Source organism: Lygodium microphyllum, chromosome 29 (assembly GCF_053477565.2).
Source record: "Lygodium microphyllum isolate KBCC chromosome 29, Lygodium_microphyllum_v1.1.10, whole genome shotgun sequence".
Lineage (NCBI taxonomy): Eukaryota > Viridiplantae > Streptophyta > Polypodiopsida > Schizaeales > Lygodiaceae > Lygodium > Lygodium microphyllum.
Genome location: NC_141163.1, coordinates 108,370,058 through 108,383,041, shown reverse-complemented (window position 1 = coordinate 108,383,041; position 12,984 = coordinate 108,370,058). Strand labels below are relative to the sequence as shown.

Below are 12,984 nucleotides of genomic sequence, written 5' to 3'. Positions count from 1 at the left end.
ATTTAGGTGGTGGTCTTGTGCATCCCACAAACTCATCTAAGCTCGCCCTTAGTTCCCTTGGTTAGACATGTCTACATATTAATTTGACACAAGCTACTATGCGTGCTCGCAATTGTAGAGAGAGATAGACATGAGCTTTTGCATACGTAGCATATCTAGAGAAGGCTATCTAGGGACTAGGTAATGGTTCTGCCAAGTAAGTAGAGGCCATAACTGCAAAATAACACATGGGAGAAGAGAGGCTAGGCTCAATCATTTTGGAGAGCACATGCATCTTATTAAAGCATCGAACTTAGAGAGAGAGAGAGAGAGAGAGAGAGAGAGAGAGAGAGAGAGAGAGAGAGAGAGAGAGAGAGAGAGAGAGAGAGAGAGAGAGAGAGAGAGAGAGAGAGAGAGAGAGAGAGAGAGAGAGAGAGAGATGTGTGTGTGTGTGTGTGTGTGTGTGTGTGTGTGTGCACATGCACTTTGTGTACCCTTCTTCATCACTTGGCTTACACTCTATACCAAAACCTTCAATATAGCCATAACTTATTTTTGCATCATCTTGCTATGGATGCGAAGACCATGTTGTTGCTTACTTGCCACAACAAAGTTGCAGAGGCCTCTTACATCAGAACGACCATAGCTTCTTGTTGCCATTAACCATTCCTCATAATGACCATAGCTGCATAGGCCACCTACCTCACAAAGACCATAACTTGGCATGACCAATCTACATGGGGCCATAAGTAGAACTTTCATAACAAAGTTCTCTATGAGAAATGACTAATCTACAGAAGATCACGAGCATACAAGTTTCATAATCTCTACCCCTTAAATAGGGCTAGCACCCAAGCACCTCTTTTTAAAAAAAAATAGAGAAGCATTACAAGTAGATTAACTAATAGAAAGGTGTGCTACATAGTAGTGTATAACCAAAAACTAGCTTTTACGATTAGCTAGTACCAATATTCATTTTCCTTATTTAAAGGAGCCAAGGATGATTTGGAGGATGCTACGTAAAGCTGGGATAGTTTGGGGGGAGTTGGGTCCCAAAGTGAAAAAATTGCAAACACATAATTGCATTACTAAGAAGATAAATATACATTATCCTATGTTCAAGAATTCCATGGAGTACCTTTATTTCTAGGTGTGGCATGCTAGCTCTAAGAGGCAAGACATACCATCCTATGTTCAAGAAATCCATGGAGTACCTTTATTTTTAGGTGTGGCCTGTTGGCTCTAAGAGCCAGGACACACCATGAGTCAACTAACTTGATAAAATCGCTTGTGTGCCCAATATACTTGACTTGATTTGACATGCCCTCCATAAAAAATGGAACATAGTTCACTTGCCAAAGCAATTCTGATGTGGCATGCAAGCATTAGTTTGTAGTGATCTCCTCTCTCCTTTCCACATTCTCTCTCCTCTCCTCTACTCTCTCCCCCTTCAAAGTTAGGCTTGCTGCCTCTCTTTAATGTGCCTATTTTTAAGAGCATGATTGTGTGTAGCCTTTTCTTTTACCTCAGCGGGGAGGGTTTGCTTCAAGCTCACAAGTCTGCTGCAACCTCACAAGTAGAGTGCCCAAGTTGACAAACTTAGGCATGTTTTGCCCCTAAGTCTTTCATAAGGCATTCCTTCAAGACCTAAGATTTTCAAATCGAAGCTATCATATATATATATATATATATGAAGTTGTGAACCAAGACCATGTTATTATTAGTTAATCAACCCTACCCTAGGGCCGCAGTGGAAATGATTCACGAGAGTTTAGAAGAGGTCCACGAGAAAGCGAGCTCTCGAGTCTCAATCACGGGCAGCCAGTGACAAGCCAGCTGGTGGGTCCAAAATCCAGGCACGTGGAGGCGGTCCAGCGTGGCGCCGAGCTTCCCGACAGGCGGGGCTGAGAGGTGGCAATGTGGCACGCGTCGCTCGCGTATAGGGTCTCCGCACTATCACGAGCTAGTACGTGGCCTACGGCAGGGGCGACCGACGTGGCAACACGTGGGCTCCCGTCGTTGGGATTGGGAATCGCTGCGGACGGTGGGTTGCCGGTAACAGGTGACCGGGGGAGGCCGGTGAATCCATTGCATGGGAAGCTCTCGTCCCCCTCTCCCTCTTTCTGGTTCAGTTATAGGGAGGGGAGCTGGACGCTGCAGTTGCAAAGCCATTCGGCGAACGAGGGAAAAAAACCTGCTACGATATCACTGCAGGTAAGAGAACACGCACAGCAGGAGGGGGAAGCAGAAGAAGGAGAAGGAGAAGACTATTAAGCACGATAGAGACAAGATCCTCGGCTTAGAACTGTACTAAGGTTTGCCATCTCGTTCTCTCCCTCATAGGCTTGTACATCTGTATTCTGCGGACAGTTTTCAAATAAGAAGCAGAATACAGTTTTCAAAGAAGAGGAAGAAGAAGAACACGCGCAAGTTGACAAATAAGAAGAAGAAGAAGAAGCAGAATACAGTTACAAAGAAGAAGAAGAAGAAGCAGACGCACAAGAAGAAGAAGAAGAAGACGCACAAGTAGAAAAAGAGTCTGAAGAGGAAGCAGACGCACAAATAGAGAAAGAGTCTTATCTGTTCCTACGGATAGTTTGCAAGGAACAGAGCCGAGTCGTAGAAGAAGATTCTCTGTTTCTGCGGATCGTTTACAACGTACGAGAAGAAGAGGAAGACATGTCGAAGAAGATGTCACACTAGGAAGAAAGCGTTATTGGCTTTTCATCTCCATTCTATCAGAGAAGGTGAGAGGTCCCTCGCCTGCACTGCTGTATTAGAGTGCTGCCTCCATTTTCTCCTTCATTCCCTTCACCTCTGAGTGCGCATTTCCTCTGTGCTTACATCCCTCCAGCTATGGCTTCTTCTTCTCTGCGCATTCCGATGCAATCCTCGCCTACCAATCCGCCTCCTCTCCCTTCCTTTTCCCGCTCACTCTCCCTCTCCAGATCGTCTTTCTTCGGCTCCGAGGTCTCGCCTTCCCTGTCTGCATTTCGATCTTCCTGCATTCAAGCTCAGCTCGCCTCTCCTGGTGGCCGGAGACGGAACAACCCCAGCAACATCAACACGGTTCAAGCTTCTTCGGTCCTCGCGGACATTGCCCGAGAAGTTCTGGTTTGTCAATCTCCTCCGTGTGTGTGTGTGTGGGTTTGATTTACTTTGTTGAAATCCTCTGGAAAGAAACAGAGTCAGTTTTTTGTTTCCGATCTTTTTAGTTCACCTGTAGCAATGAATTGCGTAGTCCACGATTATTGTTCTCCTTATTATGCGATTCCCGCAGGACTTCCCATTCGCCTTTTCCTCTCCCTACTCCTTCCATGTCTAAACTAGCCTTGGCGGTCTCTGCATCTTTTGGGATGTTGTGAAGCAGTGTTTTAAATTTTTGATTGATTTCAAAAGAGCCGTGTGTGTGTGTGTTCGTGCTTATGTCTCCCCTTTTCTGATTACATCCATATTGCTCTTCATGAAGTCACGTAATCATCTTTAGCAGCATTGGATCACGGTAAAGTAAACCGTCTAGCATCGATAGCAATCGCTCTTTTCATCTGTGTGACCATAGGCATCTGAACGAGAACAGATCAGTTTCATTTCATGACGTGCTATAGTGACATGGTTGCTGCCTTTTTCGCTTGTTTTTCGAGTTAGGGACTTTTGACTATTCAAGTGACTGTTGCTTGAGACTTTAACGCTAATGCTCTATATTTTGCTAGTTCTGATTCCGATCCTAAGGAAGGCGCCCGGATAGAAGGCTAATGATATACCTGTGGAGCATTCTTTTCACCACTTTTAAGGTGAAACATAAGGCTGTTACAGCATAGTTACCCGCATGGTCTAACTATCAAATGAAGCGAGAGTAAGTTTTTGATGCCCCACCGAGCTGTATCACAAGGCTCAAGTCTAAGGAGATCTGTGCGTAGCACAGATTTACTTTTGCCAGGTGATCGAGAGTCCTTATCGGTAAACTGTGTAGTCTAATCCTTAGGAATAAGCCAGCGGACAAGTATTTGGTGTTGCTTTATAAAGAGTCAGTATGCAAGTCCAAGAAGATTTGTTTTCCTCTTTGTTGTGTGCCTTTAAGCATTCATTGATGTCTCGAAGTGTAGATACTAGAGAGCAGTTAGGATTGAGGAGTTAAGAATGAGCGATTGTAGTCATTAATGTATAAAACAGTGCTTCGCTGTCGGATAGCTTTGAAATTTGAGATAGTACCAGAGCTTTACAACAGACTACAGTGTATCACTCCTACATGCGTTCGGAATACGAAAGATCCTGAAATGGAATGAATCGTTCAAAGAAAATCTTATTTCCTTAGCGGATATTTTAACGTGTAGAATATCAATATGCTACTTTTGAATGATCTGATAAAGCATTGTTCCAAAACTTAACTGTCGTAAGTACTGACCTGACAGTTTTGACACGTGATTACCTTATTTAACGCAGTTACAGCATGAAGCATCTATGGCAATTGACAGACCGCGGGTGGACCCAAAGACGGTTGTGTCTGTTATACTAGGCGGTGGTGCAGGCACTCGCTTATTTCCCTTGACCAGAAGAAGAGCAAAGCCGGCTGTAAGTGCAAAAACGTCTCGACTCTCCAGATTCGAGTATCTTCTCTGTTTTGTCTAGACTAGTTACTATGGGCTCTTATCATCCATAACTGTAGTTGTCTTTTTATTGTGTCCAGGTTCCTATTGGTGGGGCTTACAGGCTGATAGATGTGCCCATGAGCAACTGCATTAACAGTGGGATCAACAAAATTTATGTTCTTACGCAATTTAACTCTGCTTCTCTTAATCGGCACCTTGCACGAACTTACTCCTTTGGCAATGGAGTGAACTTTGGAGATGGCTTCGTGGAGGTAGGTGGTCAGTACTTCATGTTGCAGAAATTCTGAATCCTTATTGTCATTCAAATGTGAATGTTTCAGCTGTTCTATTTTGAGGGGGGTTTGCTAGACAGAGAAGTTACATTTGACTACTTCTGTCCTTCACCCTCTCTAAAGTAAGACCGGCTCGTAATCTTTACATTCAAATGTGAATGTTTCAGCTGTTCTATTTTGAGGGGGGTTTGCTAGACAGAGAAGTTACATTTGACTACTTCTGTCCTTCACCCTCTCTAAAGTAAGACCGGCTCGTAATCTTTACCCCTAGGTGATTTTATGTTGGCACCTGAAGATATTTGTTACCTTGCTTTGTCCTACGAAATGGGTTATCTTGATGGTGGCAATCCGTTGACATGCTCAGCTATTATACAGTGTTTGTTGGGACTGATTGAAGGCAATCATCCTAGTGTCAAGGACCGCTCTTAGTATTAGATGGCGGAATCTCAACTCTAAATTCTTATGTCCTTTTGATCACATCTTTTTTGTATTCTAATTTGTGTCCTTGGACCTCTGGTGTTAAACTAGGTTCTGGCTGCAACTCAGACCCCTGGTGAGGCAGGGATGAACTGGTTCCAAGGAACTGCTGATGCTGTTCGGCAGTTCACTTGGCTCTTTGAGGTATGAAGGTAGTTGACAGTTTAAGCTTCTGTCCCATGTCTTGTTTGTTCTGCTGCACGGATTATATTAGCTGGATGGTTCTGTATTTGTGATGTAGGTACTGTGTAGTAGTAAAAGCATGTGAACCAAAGCTGTTCCAAAGGCCTTAATAATCATTGTCTTATAACAGGATGCTAAAAACAAAAATCTGCAGCACGTTCTTGTTCTCTCAGGCGATCATTTATACCGCATGGACTATATGGATTTTATTCAGGTCAAGTCCACTCAAACTTCAATAGCACACTGTGAATTAAATTGTAACCAAATATTCTGAATCTCAGTTGACATGCTGACAGAAGCATCAGGATACAGGGGCAGACATTACTATCTCATGCGTCCCAATTGATGAGAGGTGAGTTCAAAAAGTATGTGATCCTTAGGAGATGCGATTGATGAAGTCTCATTGCATTTTCAGAGCATCATCTCGCCCTATAAATCATTTTCAAAAGCATGGTTTAAGTGCTTAGCTATATTAGGCATAGCATTTGAAGGCTCAGTTTTAAGTGCTACAACTTCCAAGATAAGTGGATTGCACTTGTTCGATATCAAGGTTCATTTTTAACCAACATTAGATGTAACAACTGCTTTCTATCTATGTTGCAAAGTAGATAAAACCAATACACAAAATGACGGCTCCAGATATGCATTTCAAGTTATCTGCCATTCCAATCATTATGTGTTAAAATTGGCTTTTGAATTTGTGGGACCAATACATCCATTTTGATTAAGTGGAATTGCTTGAGATTTGCATAGAGGTTATCATCACAAGCAAAGCTGCCAATTTGACCTAGAAAATTCTGATTTGTTTCTACAAAGAAACCACAATGTTTATGCTAGATATGCACTCTTGTATGAATCTCGATTTGCTAAAATCGCATTCACCTGAACATCATCTACCGCCTTCCATCTCTTGCTGCCATTGGCAAGTCAATGGATTTCTTTTCTGAAAGCTATCCTATTTCCTTTGATCTCTATGATTTCCTATAAATGATTCGGCCCATTTTCTTCTTTTTTTTACTTCCATCTCTTGCTGCCATTGGCAAGTGAATGGATTTCTTTTCTGAAAGCTATCCTATTTCCTTTGATCTCTATGATTTCCTATCAATGATTCAGCCCATTGTCTCCTTTTTTTACAAGTAGCACGGGCATTGTTTGGAGTATTTGTCTCTTCAGGTGACACCATTGGCTCTTGTGGGTGTGGTCTTAAATACCCCTCCACTTTATGGCACGTGGTTTTAGGTACCCCTCCACTTTATGGTGGCATGTAGTCCATCTTTAAAGTTTAGCGGGTGCAAAGGTGCACTCGTGGCAGTAGCCCCTTGGCTCACCCCTATCAGAGTTTGATGACATCAGATGTTGGATAGCTTATTAGCTTGTTCCAGTAGGAAAGCTTGAGGTGGTTCCAACTGGAGTTGTTGGCTTGATCTCACTGGAGGGTGAGCGTATCTCTTTGAGGTTGTAACTCTATTGATTTCTTTGGAGGCATTTCTTGACATAAAAGGAGGCAAGTCAATATACAACGCAGAAAGCCTAGTAAATAGTAGGGAGTTTGTTGATTATATATGTGATTTTGCAGCTTCTGCACCGATTTATAGAGCTCTTGTAATTTGTGTATTTCTATGTGAGTGGCCTCTTACTTTGCTTCCTCTTCCTCGCCACGAGTCCTTGGCTGACAATGAAGGTGATTTTCTTTGTGAATAGCCTTTTAGTTTTACAAGTCCTTTGCCGACACACTGAAAATGATATAAATTCTCTAGAAGATGGCTTTTGATGATGATCTACCCTCAATTATCACCCTCAGCAGGTGTGTAGTCATTTCCTTGAGACGATGTGACTTGTGCTTGTGCATCCAATGGTGTTGGGTCATCTTGCATGTTGCTCGATGGATGGTGGAGCATGTGAGGATGTGGTGCAAGACTGCTTGCTTCATTGAGCAGTAAAATCTCCAAATGATACTCTCCAGTGTAGCACAACAAATGGAGCATGCTTTTCGCTTTAAGAGGAAGACCATAGATAAGAAATACTAGATAAGGCAGCAGGTGGAGGTTGTGGCTGTTTTGAAAGAAGGTTTTCAGGTTTAAGATATTTTGAAAATGGCTTCTCTCCTCAATGCAGATGTGATGTTGGGGAAGCTTTGGTTTTGTGATCTCATGGGCTCGGTGGATCATCACATGATCTTCATGCTCATTTGGGACAAGACTTGGCAGGTGCTGTGAACCTACACTACAATGCTAATAGCTATACCCTTGGTGACTTCAGCTCAGTGAGTGGCATTTATGCAAAATGTGTCTTCTTTGGATAGGCACTTGTGCATGGATTGGGAGCAATGGCATCTAGATGACATGGGGCTGGTGTGAGGCAGCATAGAGCTTGTTGAATAGAGATTGTTCTCAACATGATTTCTTTTGAGTGGTGATAACATTGCTCCTAGGGAATATGATGTTTGCCAAAATATAGATGTGTAATCTGCATCTCTCACAGGGATATAGGTAGTTGATCGGTCTTCAAAGGGTGTGTTTAGTCCTAGCGGGGGAGACCCATGACTCGGTTCTGCCAGCTGTGGAGTGTTATCAGGACCAAGTTTGTGCCTTACTCAAATCCATAGTTGCAGGCATCTATCAAATATCTAGAGTAGATGTCAACAGGATGTAGAGTTAGTTTGTGAACTGGGCAGTTTCCAATTAGTGCTTTAGAGCCTTCTGTGTGGCATGGGGTTGATGACACGTGGACGGTTTTCTCTAGTTTTTCTGGTTGTTTGGATGAGTGTGAGTGTTTGGGCCTTGTGATTTGTGATCTGGCCATTGTTGGTTCTTATGTTGGAACTTGGCATTGACATGTAACTCTAGAATGAGGGCACTTCGGAGAGTAGGCAATGGCTAGTTCAGGTACCAAGTCAAAAGGTTGGCTGCATGCCTGTGGATTCAATGGGGTGAAGCACAGCTGGGGACAGCTGCTACTCAGGTGGGGGAGAATGTTGTGTCACGGATGATGTGGCACATACTGATCTGGAGTCTGGACAGACAATCTATTGGGCAGACACCTGAGGGATGAACACCAGGTTGGTTGCTAACATGGCAGTCTTTCCACTAAAGATTGGTCGGCAGATTTGCTGATGTGGCTAATTTGATTGGACTCTTGGTCGAGCAGGTAGTTGGCAGGCAAGTTGAGCAAGGATCTTGAAAGTGCCTATTTAAGGCATTATCACATCCTCAGAAGGTATCATCTCTTTTTTTGATTATTGTGGATTGTGCCAGCATGATCTTTAGGTGGACCTGGCCTTGGTTCACTGCAAGGGGACATGATCTGGACTGATTGTGGTCATGTATGGCGAGACTACATCAAGACCGTTCATGCAGGATGGCATGACTGTACTGTGTGAGCATGTGGTTCAAGAAGCAGGAGCAAGAGTGTTTTTGCCTGAGAGACTGTTGAAGGCCGATCCTGACTAATTGAGGGACAGTCCTGGATGAGCCATTCTGAGGATCCGTGGTGCAGGATAGCACAGGGGGTTGGAGTGCAGGGATAGCTGTAGGCAGCCTAAATCTTGCACAAATACATATAACTGTTGTAATACATGATTAGAGGATCATCTTTGCCGATGGGTTCCCTCATCATTTTCTGAGTTGTGCATTTAGGACGTGTGTGTTTCAAGTTTCCACTTTAATGAAGCTTGTCCTCTTCATATTTGAAATTGAAGAAGAATATACATTTAGTTTCTTTGTTTGTCCTTGTATTTGAAGAAACAAGGGCAAGCAAGGATACTGTATGATAGTATTTATCTGCACGATTTGAATGGAGTGGTTATCTACAGTCAGAACAGCAAAGTCTGAAGGTTGAAGTTGTGGTTGTTTTAAGGTTTTTTGATATTATCGTCATTTAAATGTTACAGCTTATGGTTGTCTATAGACGTACAGCTTTGCTATCGTTTGAAGCTTTAAGACAGTTTGGTTGATGGACTGATGGTGGATAGGTGCCTTCTAGGGCTAGGTATTGGCAGAGTAAAGTATAAAATGAGGTCTATGGTAGTTCATATGCATCCTTCATTTGAATGAATGCTCATCCCCCCCTGCTGCTCTAGGGAATGGGCATTTTATACTTTGATCCAACCTTCTTGGGAGTGTGTTGTTTCAATATTCCACAATGCACATTCTTACTTGGGTTGTGTACTGACTGTATTTGCCACACTCTCTTTAGGGAAGTGTACCGTGTTTTCTATATCCCTTTAGACTATGAATATGTACACATTGTAATCCCTTTTTATTCTGATGCCAGTTTAGATACTTGAATCCATTGTCTGAAACAACTGAGATAGTTCAAGGCAAGTTTTGGGTGTATCATTATAGCAAAGATCATTTTTTTGATACATCAGTTACTTATCAGTTAATTCTAATCCTTTTAGAGTCAGGAGTTGTGAGAGCTTAGTAGACTAGAAAGACGAATCAATTAAAGATCTCAGAATGTAAGAATGCATAAAATTAAAAGAAGGCATTTTGTATTTCAGGCAATGTAGGCAGGCACCAGAAAATTTTTTCTCCTTCTCAGGCAGCTTTGTATATTAAGTGACTCGGTCTTTTGTGTTTTGTGTTATTTTTCCTTACTGCTTGTGACGGGTTTATCTGAATACTTCCCTGAAGGGTTTTTTTTGGCTACAAATGCTTTCTTTAGTGCATCTTTAAGTGTGATTTAAAAACAAAAGAGCAATCATGTAGTAGGATGAGTGTGAGCTACCTGTGTATGCCATAATATCTTTTTGCAGGTGTTAATAGTGTCCTAAGTAATTGATTGAGCAAACTCTAGGCAGACTTCTTTTTGCAAATTAGTCAGAGTACGGTCATTTTCTGTAAAGCTAGTTGAACACCATGTACTTTGTGGATGGTGTTCCAAAAAAGGAATGATTAACATAGCAGATTCCTTAATTGCAGTCGTGCATCAGATTATGGCCTGATGAAGATTGATGATTGGGGCAGAGTCCTCTATTTTAATGAGAAACCCAAAGGGGCCGATTTGAAATCCATGGTGAGCTGTGATGTTACTTTGTGCTATGTTAATAATGTATTCATTATGTTCCATTATATAATGGTTGGATGTCTCTGTACATTTTTCTAACTGGCCATTCATGGATTTCTTCTGTGCTTATATAGCAAGTAGACACTACTGTTCTTGGACTTCCCCCGAAAGAGGCTAAAAAGAAACCATATATTGCATCTATGGGGATTTATGTTTTCAGGATTGATATTTTGCTAAAACTTTTGAGGTATGATTGTTGTTACATCAACTGGTTGAGATGTCAGGTCCTTTGGCTGATATGATTAATTCTAAATCTAGGGCCCTGTCATTTATAGGTGGAGATACCCAACATCAAATGATTTTGGCTCTGAAATTATACCAGCATCTGCAAAAGAGTACAATGTTCATGTACGTCTAAGCTGAAGTTCTGTTGCATGTGTCTTAAGACCTCTTTGATGAGTGGGGCTGACATCTACCTTGGTCTCCAGGCTTACCTTTTTGATGGATATTGGGAAGATATCGGAACAATTAAGTCTTTTTTTGATGCAAATCTGGCTCTTACGGACCAGGTCGGTGTGTGTGAGAAAGGAACAGCTGTTGCTTGACCCTAATTAGTGCAGTTTGCAAAGTGTTTTAGGTACCCTTGTTTGCTGAAATTTGACCACTTCAAATTCTTGTTTGCACTGTGCACTTCAAACGAAAATGTTTCATACTCCTAAAACCTTTTTTATTGTTATCATTAGTACGTAAACAGTGTATAAGTCTCTATGTTCTCATCATGGTAGCGACTTCAGTAAATTTGACCACAAGATGAAGCTTCTTGTCATTCGAGGTGATTGATTTCTATATTGCAGCACCCCAAATTTCGGTTTTATGATGCCACAAAACCGATTTTCACTTCACCACGCTACCTTCCACCAACGAAGATAGAAAAATGCCGGGTATTTATTGCGATGTACCATGATTTTACTAATAATCGATTAGGAAGAATATTGCTTACAGATGTATCCACTTTGCAGATTTTGGATTCCATAGTGTCTCATGGATGCTTTCTGCGAGAATGCAGTGTTGAGCACTCTCTTGTTGGAGTCCGCTCACGACTGGAATCTGGAGTGCAAGTAAAGGTGAGGCAGGAGCTATTCCACATGCGAAAGAAACCTGGGGTCCTGCAATGTAAGCATGTATGTAGGCTGGAGTTTTCTGAACGGGTGTGTACTCGTACTACAGGACACGATGATGATGGGTGCAGACTTTTATGAGACTGAAGCGGAGATGGCGGCTCTCCTTGCTGAAGGGAAAGTGCCAGTTGGGGTTGGGGAAAATACAATCATCAAGTAATTGATAGTGCTGGAGTGCAATATCCTATGGATTAACTGTCGATTTTTTATAACGTCAGTCTGTTTTTTATTTTATTGTTCTGACATTTCCCATTGGGACAGGAACTGTATTATTGACAAAAATGCAAGGATAGGTCGGAACGTGGTGATAGCCAATACAGACGTAAGTAGTGATATCAATTTTCTGAGAGCGTCGTAATAGGAAGAAGGTGACAATACAAATGATCAAGCAATCGTGTGCATTCTTACTTGCAGCAAGTACAAGAGGCGGAAAGGCCATCAGAAGGGTTCTACATTCGTTCAGGGATTACGGTGATTCTGGAAAACTCAGTGATCAGGGATGGTGCCGTCATTTAGAGGTGTGGCATTCGTGTAGAAGACATATCTGAAGTGCAGTATGCAGGTGAATGCCAGATGACCATGGAGATTGGTGCACACAAGACATCAGAGATCGATAGTGCTTACTGCTCTTTATGTACAAAACTTAAATAGTCTTGAGTTGTAACACATATGGAAGATCACTTTCTTCCTGTTGCACAGGTTGCATACCCTATAGAGATAATATCAGATTCACCATAGCCTATAACCCCCATCTTGCACGGCTGCAGAGCGGCAGACTTGCTAATCTCCACTAGTCTAAGTACAGCCAATGATGTATAAATACAAGGAGAGTTGGGTATTGTAGTATCTCATTTTTCAGAGTTAATAAAACAAAATCTGCTGGTAAAAATTGCAGTCCAACAAGCAGCAAAGACGGGACGACCATACACTACTGATTGCATTTCAATCTTGGGGTGAAATTTTGTACTCCCTCACGTTCTTCGAATACAAGCTCAGGCAAGCGAGAGAGAGAGAGAGAGAGAGAGAGAGAGAGAGAGAGAGTCTAAAAATCCAAATTAGTGATGGAGTCCGTAAAGATAATTTCTGACGGAATTACGCAGGGGTCTGAAGAGTCCAAGAATTATCAGAGCCTGCCCGAAACACTCACCAGGTAGACTTTGATATTTTACGCGTACAAGAAGTAAGAGCATTGAAATTTGACACCTCCAGGCTCCAAGGAGGAGATCTTGATTGCTTGTAAAAGGGAAGTAAGAGCATTTACACCTCTTAAGGTTCGAGGCT

The 12,984-nt window shown here is 42.2% G+C and overlaps 1 protein-coding gene across 4 annotated transcripts; it reads left to right on the top strand.

The window, feature by feature from the left end:
- The first annotated feature begins 2,077 nt into the window (after positions 1–2,077).
- Positions 2,078–12,624, top strand: LOC148011005 (glucose-1-phosphate adenylyltransferase large subunit 2, chloroplastic-like). Of its 4 annotated transcripts, none has more exons than XM_087672212.1 (15): positions 2,078–2,726; positions 2,834–3,093; positions 4,420–4,548; positions 4,664–4,837; positions 5,387–5,479; positions 5,649–5,732; positions 5,815–5,870; positions 10,441–10,534; positions 10,660–10,772; positions 10,861–10,933; positions 11,014–11,094; positions 11,380–11,649; positions 11,753–11,859; positions 11,965–12,025; positions 12,118–12,624. In XM_087672212.1, exons 2-15 carry the CDS (start codon positions 2,836–2,838, stop codon positions 12,217–12,219), a joined length of 1,695 nt encoding a protein of 564 aa, XP_087528338.1. In that variant the 5' UTR covers positions 2,078–2,726; positions 2,834–2,835; the 3' UTR covers positions 12,220–12,624. The 4 variants fall into 4 exon arrangements, with proteins under 4 accessions (XP_087528338.1, XP_087528339.1, XP_087528340.1 ...); XM_087672213.1 differs by having other exon boundaries at positions 2,078–2,193; positions 2,323–3,093; positions 12,118–12,623; XM_087672214.1 differs by having other exon boundaries at positions 2,081–3,093; positions 11,380–11,466; positions 11,545–11,649; positions 12,118–12,621.
- Positions 12,625–12,984: the final 360 nt, after the last annotated feature.

Coding starts and splice junctions, on each gene's coding strand:
- LOC148011005 (XM_087672212.1), top strand. CDS start 2,836: ATGGCTTCTTCTTCTCTGCGCATTCCGATGCAATCCTCGCCTACCAAT. Junction 5,733..5,814: donor ACTATATGGATTTTATTCAG/GTCAAGTCCACT, acceptor ACATGCTGACAG/AAGCATCAGGATACAGGGGC. Junction 12,026..12,117: donor TGGTGATAGCCAATACAGAC/GTAAGTAGTGAT, acceptor TCTTACTTGCAG/CAAGTACAAGAGGCGGAAAG.